Source organism: Schistocerca nitens, chromosome 2 (assembly GCF_023898315.1).
Source record: "Schistocerca nitens isolate TAMUIC-IGC-003100 chromosome 2, iqSchNite1.1, whole genome shotgun sequence".
In the NCBI taxonomy this organism is placed as follows: Eukaryota; Metazoa; Arthropoda; class Insecta; order Orthoptera; family Acrididae; genus Schistocerca; species Schistocerca nitens.
In genome coordinates this window covers 202451311-202468512 of record NC_064615.1, presented here as the reverse complement: position 1 = coordinate 202468512, position 17202 = coordinate 202451311, and the positions used below count along the sequence as shown (strand labels likewise).

The window sequence follows — 17202 nt, the reverse complement described above, 5'->3', positions numbered from 1 at the left end:
TGTACCGACTTAGACATTAAAAATAAAAACAGTGAATCATGTCGTCGAAACAGGCATCAATTTACGTGGCCAAACTCCTAGCCATTGAATCACCGCTACAGCATTGCCATTCTGTTTTTCCTGAATTTATCCCCCCTGTCTAATTTTGGTACTCTGTTTTTTCTTTCCCCGGAGTCCCTAATAATCCATAATGCAGGTATTAATTTTGCCACAGATAAATCAGTTTTTTGGTCACTTCTCAATAAGAATAAAATAATATAAAAGCACATTGCACTAATCACACATACTACAATGCAGTTACGAATGGGACTCATAAATTAGATATATATGTGGAAAGCACAGATCTAAAAATTTATCATCATTTCATGGTTCCTCAAAAAAGAAAAAGAGTAACTGAAATCTTTTTTTTCCAGTTAGTGGAACTGGAATGGAAAGAAATATTGATACATGTTCCCACGAGATTGCTTTCTTTGACTATAGCTATAAAACAGAATTATTGTGGACTGGGATGGCATCAAGAGCTACTTCAAAGGTACTGATGAGTTGCCGAATTTTTTGAGGCCAGTTTTTCTGAATGAAAATCTTGAGCAAGACAATATGCCTCCATTCTATGAGCAATGTTGGAAATTTGTTGGATACAGTTAACAGAAAATTAGAAGGTTGTGATTTGAGTGTCTTGGAGACATTTAAGCAAATGCATCTTCTAACTAATAACCTTACACAGAGGCAGAAGGATGGTTTTCATGGCTGTAAGGCAAAACAGCTACTGGGTGGCTTATCTCTTCAAAGTTTCGGCAGATTTCAATGCCTTTTACTGTAATTTACTTAAGTATCTGAAAAAAAAAAAGATATGGTATTACTGCTAATAATCAATATGCATGCTTAGTAGGTTTTTCCTTGGAGAATGAAATTGAATTTAAAGATTTCTAAACTGAGTGGAAATTCTTAACCTGAGAGATAACATTTGTATTGACAGCTTGCATATTGAATTCCCTGAATTCAAGACTAACTTTATTTGAAAGTGTGAACAAGGACAGTAGTGATGTGTCAATGTGGTTGAGTTTCTTTTCAGCTGTACCAGAACAGAGTGCCAAGTATTTATAAGACAGTGGGATACTTCTTCAGTATACGAGGATGTAATGCTTTTGTGGAAAAAGTGTTCCACATTAATGAATAACAAATGGAATGAGACAAGAAAAACATGTAGTACAGAGCCAACTGATACAGAGCTCCAAATTATGGTGAATTTTAATATATCATGTAAAGAATTTTTTGAACATGTAAACAAGATCTTACATTACTGAAAGATGGGAAAACACCTACAAAATATCAGTAAAAGTTAGATGAATTTGTATAAATCTTTTTCATATTCGTAAATAAATCTCATTATTATCACAGGTTGAAATTCAATCACATATATCACAAACAACACCTTTATAGTCTGCAACTTGTACCATTGCCATATTGTAAGTGTGAGGAAGGACACTCATTTGGCTGCCCTTGACACAGAAGGGAATTTGATTGGCTGATAATGGAGCTGGCTTACAAGCATCAAGCACTTCCATCTTATGTGTTAATCCACTTGTTTCCAATGAATTTAGACATTTATAAATCGCTAGTGCAATTGGTCTTAAAAGTTTGAATTGAATGGTAAAGGTTAAGTTAAAATGAACAGTTAAGATTGCAATAATATTTGTTTATTAACCAGTTTCGGCTTATGTAAAAACCATTTTCAGGATTTTTGGCCTCCTATGGTTGGTGTTGTCAGCTCCTCGGTTTTCTCTTGATACCACAATAGTGAGAATGTATAATCTTTGTCGTGCGAGAAAACTAGAAGCCGCCAGCACCAGCCACAGGGGGCCAAAAATTCTGAAGATGAAGGTTACATAAGCCAAAACCAGTTAATAAACAAATATTATTGAGATCTCAACTGCTCATTTTAACTTAAGTATAGCATCAGGTCACTGCTCTCCATGGACTATATTGTCTAAATTTATGTAACTGTTAAGTTTGAAATCAAACAACGGAAATGCCAGGTAGAGATATCAAAAGTGTAGGAAAAGATAGATTGCTACTTACTGTACAGAAGACATGTTAAATTGCAGGCAGTCACAACTAAAAGACACTTACATGAAGCTTTTGGCCACAGCCTTTGTCAGCAAAAGAGAAACACACACACCTTTCACACACACAAGCAAGCACACATGACTGCCAATTCCGGCAGCTTGGGGCGGCTGCGTTCTGGCCCGAACTGCCAGAGTTGACAGTCGTGTACACGAGAGGTGTGCTTACTTGTGTGTATGAAAGGTGTGCGTTTCTCTTTTGTTGACAAAGGCTGTAACTGAAAGCTTTATGTAATTGTCGTAACTGTCCTCCCCCTCCTGCCCCCCCCCCCCCCATTTAGTTAGGGGCTTTTATGCAACAACTATACTAGTTTTACACAACAAAATGAAATAAATTCTGACATTGCCCACAACTGAGCAATGAAATGAATTCAATTGTAACAAGTCAAAATTTGTGCCTGACTGGGACTCGAACCTGGATTTCCCATTTGTCATTTTACATGAGCAGTTGCCTTTACCACCGCTTCAGCTATCCGAGCATGCTTTCTATCTGACCCAAATTCCCATCTTGTCTCATATACCCACCTGCAGGGTACCACCCGTCATATATAAGTATACCAATTTTGCCCATTACGACTCTGAAGAGAATGATTTAAAGAAATATTAAACCTATAATTCTTCAAAGCACACATATACTTATAAATATACAGGAGTGACAACTTTGCCTAAAATAATCATGTGTGTCAGCCTCCTGTCCTAAAGCTGAAGAAGATTTGGGTGAACCATCACCAACAATGGAGCCTCATGGCATTCATACATCCTTGTCTTCACAACTGAAGCGTGACCTGTAGTAGAGTGAGGTGAGGACTGTGTCTTACCTGGTCAAAAGGTATGCTGTATGGAAAACACACTATCAACACGAGAAAGGCTACCAGCAAGTCTTCTGTCACTGTCCCGTTGTTCTCTTGCACAAGCTATGCTCTGGTGCTGTGCACATAAGAAGAGGGGTAGTGGGGTGACATACAGTGAGCTAGGGCCAATGTACCATATGTCTTACAACATATGATCCAAACAAAATGCTCACAACAGCTATGGATGCATCAGGCTACGCTACAGGTGCCTTTCTGTCGCACCACTGTCGTGGTTTTGAACAACCGTGTCGCTTCAAAGACTCTGACTGTGGTAAAAAAAACACACAGTTGGATCATGAAAATGGCTCTCTTGGTTATATTTTCAGTGAAGAAATTTCATGACTGCATTTATGGATGTAAATTTATGCTCCTCATGGACAACAAACTTTTAGTGGCTGTCTTTGGATCAGACAATACTGTTCTTCCATGGACAGGTCAAAGTTTGCAGTGCTAGGTGCTACTTCGACAAAATGTGACTACGAAATTGTATTCAGGTCCACAGCACAACACGTGAATGCATATTTGCTTTCACATGTCCCAACAGAGCAAAAGAAAAAAATTTGACTCATCAACTGATATTAGTTTTTTCAATAGATACCAGCAGTCAAGACACCAAGGAAAATTTCCCAGTAAACTCAAATTTAATTGCTGAACTTGTCCCTGAGGATCCTATTTTATCTAAGATAAAACACTATAGTCAGAGTGGCCTAATGATAAGAAGTTACTTAATCAGCCAGAGATTAAATCTTACTGGAATACAAGGCATCCACTTCCAGTGAACAAAGGTGCCATTCTGGTACATGAGCAGCTATTCCTGTGCTACTTTATCCAAGGTCCAGATGCTACATCAATGCCACAGGGAATTGTTAATAGAAAAATATTGACAAAAACATTGAAATAATGCTAGCTAAATGATAGTTACGTTAAAAATACCAGTCAGCTCTGCCATGTCAATATTTTCTGTGGCCACAGGCACCAGAACCCTGGTCATGTCTGCATACTGATTTTACCAGACCTTTTCTCAGGAACTATTGACTCATCCTCATTCTACAAATTTCCATTTCTGATACAGGTATCATAGAAATCTTCAGGCTTTGTCTAAGATCCTCTCTACTGAAGGACTGCCAAAATCTATTGCCTCTGACAAACACAATTTTCTTCTCAAGAATTTGAACTATTTTGTGAAACCAACAGCATTGCACATTTCAGAACTACACAGTTTCATCCTGACACCAATGGACTCAGTGAAAGATATAAATGAATTTTGAAGTCACTCATGCCAAAGCACATTCAACTGCGCAATAAAGACAATGCTTTATTGATTTTCCACTCTCAGTACAGAGGCGCTCCACACGATGCACAGTCTCCAACTTAGAAACTACACAGGAGACTGCATCAAACATCGTCAATTTTAAAACTATTCGTGCATTGACAAGCTGATCTTCAAAAACAGTTGTAAAGAAATTTTTTTTAAACTGAAAGATCTGGTGCCCATTTCAATGTAGAAGTACGAAAAAGACATGGGTACCAGGCAGAGTCACACAGCAGGCTGGCAACATGATGTTTAAAATAAATGGTATAGAGTTGTAACATACCATAAGAATCAAATCAGGCTGCTCTGTGCTCACATGCATGTTGGCAGAACTCCTAGGCTGGTTTCTTTTACAGAATCAGAAGACCTGTATGCAACCACTGTCTGAGGGACATTCCGAAGCAGCCAGCAGCTGTCCCCACCAGTGCCTCCAGCAGCAGGGTCCAGCTTCAGCCAGCCAGCGAGCAGCTGATAGAAGTGTACACGGCACCTCATAACTTAGAGCAACATCTGGACCTCAAAATGGCAAATGCTTAACCAGCTGTCCCCTTCACTGGTGTTTCACGGGTTTCCCATGGTGCTGTAGGTGAATACATGCCAACAAGCATGGAAGCAGGACCCTAATGAAGCCAGTTGGGTTCATCAGCTTACACCCCCCCCCCCCACCACCTCACAAGACAGATGTTGTGTATGTGGGTAAAGGGGGTAAACAACAACATGAGATACCACACCCACGTAGGCACAACCACTAACCTGGCACCTCTCAGTTCCAAGCAGCAGCCTCCAGGTGGTGCTTGTTAATGGGATCCATTTTATGTTTCCACACCATGTCTGCCAGAGAGCTATATTCTCCTGCCAATAGTGTTGCCAGCCATCAAAGTCAGTGCTGTCAGCAAGGCCTACTTTGCTTCTGTCTAGCACTGACACAGATGGAAATACATCAGCTGACAGGAAGAACAGACAACGCTCCACAGACACCCTCTCCGTTCAGTGACTGCTTCTCAGCAGCTCCTACTGTGCCAGCATTTCCTGTATTGTGCTATGGAGCACAGTTTTGTGGGTTCCGATCAGAAGAAGACAGATCCAACTTAGCAGTTGCTAATTACAGAGAACTAGGACAGACAAAGAGCGTCTGCATGTGCAATAACTTACGGGAATGCAGCTGGGTGTTGTCGTTGACCAACTGCCAATATTTTGACAGGAGCACATCCTGCCTCAGTTTTCAAAAGAAACTCTATATAAACACTAATGTGTACAGTGTGTCGCCCGGTGGCATTCCCCAAAGTTATTTGAACAATGCATATACCGGGATAAACTAAGATCTCACAAGTGTCTGAATTATTACTTATAGTCACAGTAACAATATTGCTTACTGCCAAAAGACAGCAAAGTTATTTCAATTTCATTGTAATACATTTAGGATATCAAGTGAAATGCATCCACCTGTTATTAAAGTTAAGTAAAGTTTTGTACCATAATTGTAAACAAATATTATTGGTTATTTCTTATTGTGTTGCCACATCTCTGATCTAGTGATGCCCCATCAAGCAAGTGTCTAATAGTAGCACTAGCATGCAAACTACCACCTGCTCTGCTGGAACACAGTAGGAATTAAGCTTTCTGCTACCGTGGATGTTTGGGCTGAAGTAATAGTAACATTCAGTTACAACCCAACACTACACACCAGGACCAGTTGCAGACATTATCATGATTTTGTTGATACTTATACTTGTGAGTTAGTACCTTGTTTTCAAGGTTAAACCAAAGATCAATGGACATTTCTGAATGTAAAGCCCCTGGTGGACCACGAGACTCAGTGGGCCATAGACACGGGTTCATAGGTAGATGCCTTGTTTCTTGACTTCCGCAAGGCGTTCGATACAGTTCCCCACAGTCATTTGATGAACAAAGGAAGAGCATATGGACTATCAGACCAATTGTGTGACTGGATTGAAGAGTTCCTAGATAACAGAACACAGCATGTCATTCTCAATGGAGAGAAGTCTTCGGAAGTAAGAGTGATTTCAGGTGTGCCGCAGGGGAGTGTCATGGGACCGTTGCTGTTCACAATATACATAAATGACCTTGTGGATGACATCGGAAGTTCACTGGCGCTTTTTGCGGTTGATGCTGTGGTGTATCTAGAGGTTGTAACAATGGAAAATTGTACTGAAATGTAGGAGGATCTGCAGCGAATTGACGCATGGTGCAGGGAATGGCAATTGAATCTCAATGTAGACAAGTGTAATGTGCTGCGAATACATAGAAAGATAGTTCCTTATCATTTAGCAACAAAATAGCAGGTCAGCAATTGGAAGCAGTTAATTCCATAAATTATCTGGGAGTACGCATTAGGAGTGATTTAAAATGGAATGGTCATATAAAGTTGATCTTCGGTAAAGCAGATGCCAGACTGAGATTCATTGGAAGAATCCTAGGGAAAAGCAATCCGAAAACAAAGGAAGTAGGTTACAGTACGCTTGTTCGCCCACTGCTTGAATGCTGCTCAGCAGTGTGGGATCCGTACCAGATAGGGTTGATGGAAGAGATAGAGAAGATCCAATGGAGAGCAGCGCGCTTCGTTACAGGATCATTTAGTAATCACGAAAGCGTTACGGAGATGATAGATAAACTCCAGTGGAAGACTCTGCAGGAGAGACACTCAGTAGCTCGGTACAAGCTTTTGTTGAAGTTTCGAGAACATACCTTCACTGAGGAGTCAAGCAGTATATTGCTCCCTCCTAGGTATATCTCGTGAAGAGACCATGAGGATAAAATCAGAGAGATTAGAGCCCACAGAGAAGCATACCGACAATCCTCCTTTCCACGAACAATACGAGACTGGAATAGAAGGGAGAACCGATAGAGGTACTCAGGGTACCCTCCGCCACACACCATCAGGCGGCTTGCGGAGTATGGATGTAGATGTAGAGATCATGAAAAAGCAACCCATACATGACTGAGATGTGTCCAGACGTTAACGGCAAAGTGGGCTGGAGCACCATCATGTAGCAGTTACATAACCCACGTGTATCTTGCGACGTCAACGGCTTTGTTTGCTGCGGCGGATGTTCCTCTTGACTTTATGGAGACGTTATTTGGCGTAATTTTGCGTTGCAAACACTGTTTGTTAAACCAAATGTGTTGTGTTGATTTAGCTTTTTGTCTCAGTAATCTACTATAAAAGACGGATAATTGTGCTGTTGTGGCACATTTTGTCATATTAACAGAATCTTCTGTCAGTTCTTGGTAGAACAACATTATAATAATAAATGAAAAGCACCAGTTTGCTTTTGTTCTACAATATTGTAGTTACATAACCCTTCAAATCATGAATGGCACTTCTTCCAGCAGGGAAGGCAAACTCAGCTGCAAGAAACAACAATATTTCCAGCCTGTTAGGTGACGTGGAAGGAACTTTGGTCCCAAAATAAGGTCGCCAATTATCACAGCCCACACATTCTAGCTGCACTAATGCTGATGATTTGCTGTCACTATACTGTTCTGTATACTGTCCCACAGATGACTGTTATGGAAGCTGAGATACCACTGTGCATGAAGGTGGCCTAATCTATGAATAGGATGGATGACATAAATCCCAGGATCACAGTTGCCTGGTGAAGAAACCGGTAACAAAACTGCTCCCAATGTGGGCAGTCTGTCACTAATAAGCCCTGTACATGCTGTAACTGATAAGGGTAGTAACAATCATCATGGAGATTGTTACACACGGTTATCTGGTTTACCTTTTACTGGCGGGCCAACTGCCAGGTACTGACATGGCAGTTGCCTTCCACAGTATTAATCAATTTTTCTTCCAAGTCTGGTGTTCAACGATTTCGGGTATGTCCTTCATGACTTCCTGCTTCCCGAAACGATCCTGTCTTAGGCAAATAGTGAAACACTGTTGCAAACATTGAATGCTGTAGTTGTTGCCGGCAGGCTAGAATTAGATCAGATTAGATTAGGTCTCCTGATACAACCTTGTTGCCCGCCGCCTGTTGCCTTTCTGTAAGTAAATGCCATGTCTTCAAGCTCTTTATTTTCATACAGAACCACTGTATAGAATGCTGCATTACATTCAGAAGAGGGTGCTATGGCATGAAATATGAGAAACAGTACCACCCTCTAGGAGGAAATTATGCACGCTGTAACTGTGGCTATACGGTACAGTGCATATTACACCACAGTCTCTATAATAAAGTATGGTTGAGTAAATCGTTTCCAGCATGGAAATCCCGCATTTCTGGAAATATGTTCATTAGAACTTTCTTGTTCCATATCCACTCATCAATCAATCCCTAGAGTTTGTACACTGTGGAAAAAAAATCACCCCTTATATGTAAAAAACATGTGTGAAATGTGATAAATCTGTGTGAAACATATTTGATGTGTGTATTCAGGGTGTACAAGCGGACAAGAAGAAAAATTCCCGGATTTCCCGGTTAAAAACACACTTTTCCCCCCACGTGAAAATAGACTTCTTCCAAAGTGAAAATGCACTTTTTCCATGATAAGTGACAGTGTACTTTCCATTGGAGCTGTGAAAATAAAAATCCTCTGAATGGTAAAGGTTTTATTTTCCAATGTTTCCCAGAGCTTTAGAAAATGAAACACGGCAAAGGGGGGTTGGGGGTTGGGGGTGGGGGGGGGGGAGAAAAGAACACGTTTGGGATAGATCTTTGAGTTGTAGCAACATGTGTGCTTCATATTTTCGTATTACGATACACTGCATGTTTTCGGATTACGAAAGTGTGAATTCAAATTCCATTAAACACAGCATTTTAGTTTTCCAAAGCACTGAAACAGAGATTGCAAAGTGCTTTTGTAAGCCAATCATAGCTCATGTCATGTGATCTTGCCAGCACAACACATGATGTAGTCAGCCAACAGCAACATCACTGTTAAGCAGTGTGCATACACAACTAGGAAAAGTTAATGGTTTAAATTAACGTACACAGTGCAGCTACAAGAAAAGTTAAGCTTTCACATATAATATTGATCTTTAAGATTAATAAGCTACAAGAAAAGCTGAGCTTTCACATTTAATATTGGTCTTTTTAGTGTGTGTTACACTTTAACATACATCACACAAATGTGCCAATAAATTTTTAAACAATGACAATGTCTGGTCTTCTGGGCTTGACATTATTCTAAGTATCTGGTACTCTAAGTGTTACTTTAAAATGACAGCCAAATTTCTGTGATTTAAGATGTTCATTGCACATTCTCACACGTAACATAGTTCACCTTGCGTAAAAGGAAATTTCCTTTGAAAATGAAGCTTTTCAAAAAAAGCATTTACAATATTTTTCCACGACCTCTTAGACATGGGTTCATTTCAGCAGCTGCCAGAGAGCACCAGAAAACAGGCGTTACTGCGTATTGGCAGCTATGACGACGTAGGAAGCTCATACATTTGTACACATCTAGCATTAAGAGATCTTACATGACGTCATAAAAGAAATAGGACATCAGAAGATACCCCATTAACATACATCCAAGACAGCTCTAGATCAAATTTTTGCAAATAGAAATAAACTTAACCCAACTCTAGAAGTATACAATGCAGGATTCAGTGACCACCAAGCTGTCATTCTAAAGGTCGATGTTAGCAAAGATACCTCAAACCCAGCCCCACCTAAAACTTTACGAAGGTTTTTCACCCAAGAGAACTTGAACAAGCTAAATGCCCTCCTTAGTAAAGAAAAGTGGACAGAGATGTACACAGTCAAAGATGTCAACACGAAATTCAACATATTTCTTGACAAAATGATCCACCACTTTGAAGAGGCCTTTCCGCAAAAACCAGTAAGAATAAATAATAATAGAAACAAGAGTTGGATTACACCAGCTATAAAAATCTCTTGCAAACATAAAAGAATACTCCACATGTTATGTAAACAAAGTAGTGACTCCCCCCAACTAACAGAATACTATAAAAACTACACATGTATCCTAAGAAGAGTGATAAGACAAGCAAAAAGGATGCAGAATGATGAGTACATTGACAAATCGAGCAATAAAGTAATAGCAATGTGGAATATCATAAAAAGGGAAAGAGGGGAAATGAAAGCTTCACATACGAACATAGAAATCAAACTCCACAATGAATATATACCTAATCCCGAAGTAGTGGTGAACTCATTCAACAATTTCTTTACAAGCATAGCTGAAAAACTGGTCCAAAATAATCCTAACACAAATTACCAACCAGCAAACAAAAAATATCACACATGTGCAGAGTCAATTTTCATCACCAAAGTCACTGAAAATGATGTTGCAAAAGCCCTCAGAGAGTTAAAAAATTCATATTCAGCTGGAATTGATGGTATCCCAGCAGTTGTAATCAAAAATTGTGAACACACAATTGCTGAACCATTAACTCACCTCTGTGACTGTTCTTTCCAGGCAGGTATCTTCCCTGAAGCTCTGAAACTTTCTAAAGTAATTCCTGTCTTCAAAAAAGGTGATAATAAAGATATGAATAACTACAGGCCTATCTCAATCTCATCCTGCTTTTCTAAAGTTTTTGAAAAAATAATGTCCAAAAAAATGATGGACTTCATTGAAAAAAAAGGTTTACTAAGTTTAGCTCAACATGGGTTCAGAAGCAACAAATCTACAGAAACTGCAGTATATGATTGCATAAATACGCTTTTAGAACTGTTAGATAGAAAACAACCCACAACAGGCATATTTCTGGATCTGTCAAAGGCTTTTGACACTGTTGACCACAAAATATTACTGGAAAAATTAGAACACTACGGTATCAGAGGAATTGCAAACAACTGGATTGCTACATTCCTAACCAATCGGACGCAGAGAGTCAGCATGAAATATACTAATAGACAAAGCAACTCAATAACCGAAATACTATCAAGTAATAAAACTTTAAAGCAAGGTGTTCCACAGGGCTCAGTATTGGGACCCCTACTTTTCCTCCTGTATATTAATGACTTGAGCCTGAATGTTGATGCACACAAAACAATAATTTTTGCTGATGACACAACTGTACTCCTCAAAGGGGAGAATACAGAGGCGGTGCAAAAAGCTGTGAACGTGGCTACTGATCAACTCAGCAATTGGGCAAAAATCAACAGATTAACCATCAACACCAAAAAGACAGCTTCCATGAATTTCCACACAACACAAAATGCAAATTACTCTCAGCCATCTGTCACTATAAATAACCAGTCAATAGATACCAACACTGTTTTCAAATTCCTAGGTCTGTGGGTTCAAGATAACTTGAAATGGAATACACATACAGGAAAGGTAAATGCCAGGATCTGTACTGGCTGTTATGCATTGAGTGTGCTGAAAACATGTACTAGCCTGAAAACATTAACCAGTGCATACTACGCTTATATACAAGCCCACCTAAAATATGGTGTAATATTCTGGGGAAATGCTCCAACTGCTCTGAGCACATTCAGAATCCAGAAGAGAGCATTAAGGATTATTAATGGGAGCAAACCCAGAGACTCCTGCAAACCCATCTTCAGAAAGTTAGAAATCCTAACACTGCCTTGCCTCTACATTCTTGAGACTCTAAAATTCTTCAGAAAACATATAGTGCCAACTGACCCCAGAGTCGTAAAAAATAATCAAATACATGAACACAACACCAGGAAAAACGCAAACCTGCATGTTATACGAACAAATACTCAACTGTGTCAAAAGGGAGTTTTCCACATGGGCCTCCAACTGTTCGACAATCTTCCCACTAATATTAAGTCCATTGAAGATAACATAGAATTTAGCAAAGCCGTGAAGTCATATTTGTTGTGTCACTGTTTTTACTCTGTAAATGAATACTTAGACAAGTAATCTTGCTGTTTGTGCTAAATTGAAAACATTGAGCAATATAATACATTAGAATACTATAGGCTTACATTAATACATGTTAACAATGTTAAATGACATTTTCCGACATCTGCAACACACTGTGTACCAACAGATCACATGGAATAAATAAATAAAAATAAAAAAAAATAAATAAACTATACTAAAATGCATAATTTGGCTTAAAAGGACACATTCATACATACAGATTTACAAGGAAGTAGGCCCTAACCTGATATTAAGCTTTCCAGTGCACTTTTCGAGATGCAACTTTTCTTAGAGTACCAGTACTGTATTGTTTCATGTTTGGTTCTTTATTATGGCATAATACCATATGTGCAAGAAGATGAAAATGTGCAGTTGAAAGTCAGTGAACAGTTGAAGCTAGTCAATAGTGTGGAATGAAACATTTCATTTCTGCATCTGCAGAAAAGATCAATAAAATCCACATTTGTTTAACAAACCGACAAAAATAACTTCATTGTTGTTGACTGCCAAAAATGTGGAAATAAAATAAAACCAGAACACTGAAACTAAAACATATTTTAGCCTTCTGTAATTACGTGAATGTATTTTAACTCGCTTGATAGCTCCCAGGCACAGAAATCCATTTTGTTTTCATTTGATGTGTGAAGTGTAAATGAAGAGGAAGCAGCAAAATCATTAAACACAAACACAAACACTAGTCACTATCCCTCTCCCCACTACAGCCCAGACTCTTCTGCGCATGCGCAAATCTGGCAGCTTGGGTGCACCCGAAAACTTTTCCTGGGTAGCATGACTGCTTCTTGCTACCGCTGCAGCCACACTTCAAGTGGCCAGAAGCAGAAGGTATTGCTCACACACAACTCAACTGCGCACGTGCCCGCTGGCAACTGCTCAAAACGAACGTCATGCTCACTGGAAGCAGTTTACTGTTAATGAAGTATTCCAAACTCTTCATCCTAAAGCCTTTGACACATTTTGCTTTTGGCAGGTGCTTGTGTGTGCATTGTGTTTTGTTGTTGTAAATGGCGCATTTACTTTGCAACTTAAACTTTATTTTGGTTTTATTCTCTCGTTTACATTTTATTGCTGCAGTATTATTCTGCAGTAGTGGGATACAGTAAAATTCCTTATTAGACTATCAGTTCTTACAAGTCAAAATTACAAAAATTTAACTGAGACTCAAACAACAAAAAATTCCCAGGATTCTAAAAAACTCCCAGGTAAAAGAATTCCCAGGTTTTTCCCAGAGCATGTACACCCTGGTATGTGAACAAAGCCACGCATATAAACAATTTCAGTTGAATTTGGTACACATATCAGTTCAAGCTGGAAACAAATATTGTAGGGGTAAGAACCACTGTCCCCTATTGGGGTGAGTGTGATAATACGGAGAGAGAAGGGAGGACAAGGAGAAGAACAGTGAGAGAATGGAGGAGATAGGCACAGATAGGAGGAGGAGGAGATGAACAGAGAAAGGAAAGAGGCAGAGATGGACAGAGAAAGGAAGGAGGAGAAGACAGACAGAGGTAAAGGGAGGAAGAGAGGGGCTGAGAGATGGGGGAGGAGGGTATGATCAGACAGAGAGGAAACAGGAAATGGACATAGAAAGGGAAGAGGAGGAGATGGACAGTGAGAATAGGAAGAGGGCACGGACAGAGAAAGGAGAAAGAGATGGACTACTAGAAGATTGCAATAAATACATACCCAGGCAACACTGGGTTTCTCAGCTAGTATGTTATAAAACTTTGGAGGTAATTTGGCTACATTTCTGCAAAACATAGTTAATGGTCCCAAATTTTTGTCAGTTTCTTGCTCTTGTGCAAGTTTACTGAAGCAGTCATGGTAGAAAGCAGAAATTGGAAGCCAATTTCCCAAGAAGTGTCTTACTAAATTGGTAACATACCACAATTCCTCAGACTCAGCAAAGGATGGTCTGGAGACAATGGCTCTGGGGTAGTAACATCAAGACCGGCAGCCCAGATTTGTTTGGTCTCCAGTGCTTTGATAAGTGCATCTTGCTTCACCACACCTGCAACAGTATAACATTCAAATTACAAGTGTATATAAAAAGTAAAGCAAAACAACATTAAAACAAAGATCCAGACATCATACTGTGATAACCGTAGAAAATCACAATCTCCTTCATTCCTTGGCAGCAATTTTTTTTTCCATTGACCTCCTACACTACTCTCAAATATCAACAACGAACAGAGATGTTTTTGTGTATTCGTTACGCACTGAACATGTTTCATTTTCCAAATATTGGATCATTAGCCTATAAAATATTACTACGATTAATAGTGCATAGAGATGCAGGGTGTATTATGACTGTCAGTTTAACTTTTGTTTCAAATGGTGTTGTAGGCATTACAAAACATCTGATGAAAGTAACAAAAAATGACTATAACGGTACATGCAAATGAAAGAAAGTATGTTCTACAACTATTACATGGAACTTGCATTTGTTTCAGTATTAGATAATGATAAACAAATAGTATACGTAAAATGGTTAAAGCAGATGAAATATTAAGCAAAAATCCAAACTGAAAGTAACAAAATTATCTATTTTCAATATTAACAGTCTGCTTAGGCAATGCATATGACTGAACTTTTATCTCCAAACATATTATTGCCTATGTACTAACAACACATGCACAATGAGGGACCACATTTTTCAACAGTTTTTGGTTAGGCAATTGGCTCTGAGCACTATGGAACTGAACATCTGAGGTCATCAGTCCCCTAGAACTTAGAACTACTTAAACCTAATTAACCTAAGGACATCACACACACCTAAGCCCGAGGCAGGATTCGAACCTGCGACCGTAGTGGTCGCGTGGTTCCAGACTGAATCGCCTAGAATGGCTTGGCCATAGCGGCCGGTGAGTTCTTGGTTATATTTCAAGTTCATATAATATGCTTTTCTTGACATTTTCCCACTGATACAGAAATATAGTAACGTTACAATATAACTGGTGCACAAGTCGCCCACAAGCAAGTAATACTAGCTCCATTAATTGATCTGTAATAACTTCATTGTGCATTGGGCACTTATTAAGTATAACACACTTAAAATACAAACAAATATTTGAGCACTACAATATTAAATCATGACCATTTTGTTGTGTCTATTCTGTGTACATGCTCTCTGTCTTATACTGGAGGAGGAGAAGATAAGTGTACAAAAACACAACATCAAGAATGATGAACAACATTTGAAAGAATCTATTGAGTGTGTTTTCTCTCAAAATCAACTGTGATGAAAGTCATAAATGCACCACTGAACACCATACATTAAAATAATACCACAAGTCAAATACTGGAACATCATACGTGATAGTGTGGACAAATAAGTTCAAAAAGATCTTAAACTGAACAAACATTGAGGATTGACAATCACTCACTTGCATATGAGTAATGGATGGTTTAAAGACACACTTAAAAGATGAGAAACTCTCACTAAATTTTGAGTTTTTCCTCTTCTTATGGAAGTGTGTTCATGTAACAAGGATACTGGTGGGGCAAGGCTAAGTGTACTACATGACACCAGCCAAAGTGTCATTTCGCCAATTCTGCCAGTAACATGCACTTCGGGAAGTGGGTTGAGCATTTAAAATTCATTTTTATATTTGTGCTTGCATAGTAACCACAATTTTGCCACTGTAGTGCTGATTATGAATGACCTAAATGTAACAATGAATATTACTTTAAAAAGGTAGAGTGACAACACTTTGTGTATCAGTTTTGGAGAGAAGAGTCAGAAAACGAAACAGCATCCTCAGGTGGAGCAGAAATTCCTGTTGCAAGGAGAACTATTGGAGTACTTGGAGTGGGGCAGAGACAGTGTAAACCAGCAATGCTGGTAAGTGCTGTCTTCCTCTATTGTGCATAAAACACGATGCACCCAGTGTGTTATGCGTGCACATGCGCGCGCACACACACACACACACACACACATTTGACGAAAGTGCATGAAGAGATTAGGAAGTATTGAATACGTGATTGCTGTGATCACGAAATGACTTATTATAGAATTACACATTAGATTAATTAAATTAAAAGTTAACAATTTCATAGTTAGAGAAGTTTAACTTTATCACATCTACATCAATAGCAATAATAGCATGCCTGTACCCACAAGATAATGTGTGTTATGATGAGAAACTACATAGCAACAACCTAGTTCAATAGGCCGCAAAGGAATTAAAAACATTAATTGCCAGTGGTCATTGATTTAAAATAATGGGTCAAGCTAAAAATTTATGTTGGGCTGGGATTTGAACCCAGGTCTCCAGCTTACCAGTCAATTGCACTGACCACTATGCCATCCAGACACAGTGGTCAGCACAACTACACAGACTACCCTGGCATGCCTCCCATTGGACCAAAGTTGAAAATATGAGACGGGCCAGGATTTGAACCTGGGTCTCCTGCTTACTTGGTAGATGCACTGAGCACTATGCCATCCAGACACAGTGCTCACCACAAACACAGAGATTACCCTGACATTCCTCCTGTCAGATCCAGATCCGCAACTTAAACCACACACTTCTGATGGAGTGCCCCTGCTCAGTAGTGTCATTACTCGCAACATCTTGGCGATCCCCGGAAGAGTTCAAGCTCGGTGTGCATCTGCACTGAAGGGTAGTCTGTACATTTGTGGTGACTACTGTGCCTGGATGGCGCTGCAGTCAGAGCATCTGCATAATAAGCGGGAGAGCCAGTAAGCAGGAGACCCAGGTTTGAATCCAGGTCAGATACAAATTTTTAACTTATCCCATTAATATACATCAGTGCTCACTGGCAGCTATGTCTTAATTCCTTTGTGACTTGAGTCACAGTGACTACAGATTCAAAATAGTGCCTGTTCTTTTGGACATGTCTGAATGAACAGCCACCACATATGTATACTGGTTCAACAAAGCTAATATTTAATTTTCACCAAACCTTAATATATTTACACAATTAATAGTTTTGTTTAACTTCAATGTTCAGAAGACTATTAGTTGAACAAAATTATGTCCATTTACGTCAATTGTATACTGGGTGTGAACTAAACTAACCTACATTTCTGTAGCAA

The 17202-nt window shown here is 39.2% G+C and overlaps 1 protein-coding gene across 5 annotated transcripts in view; it reads right to left on the bottom strand.

The window, feature by feature from the left end:
• The window catches only part of LOC126235903 (glyoxylate reductase/hydroxypyruvate reductase), a 100070-nt gene that overhangs the window by 46952 nt on the left and 35916 nt on the right, over positions 1-17202 (bottom strand). For all 5 annotated transcript variants that reach the window (XR_007544835.1, XR_007544837.1, XR_007544836.1 and 2 more), the window contains one exon: positions 14026-14151. Coding sequence is in view for 1 of the 5 variants with exons in the window: in XM_049944849.1 (XP_049800806.1) it covers positions 14026-14151 (126 nt within the window). In the remaining 4 variants the exon portion in view is untranslated. The remainder of the gene's footprint in view (positions 1-14025; positions 14152-17202) is intronic.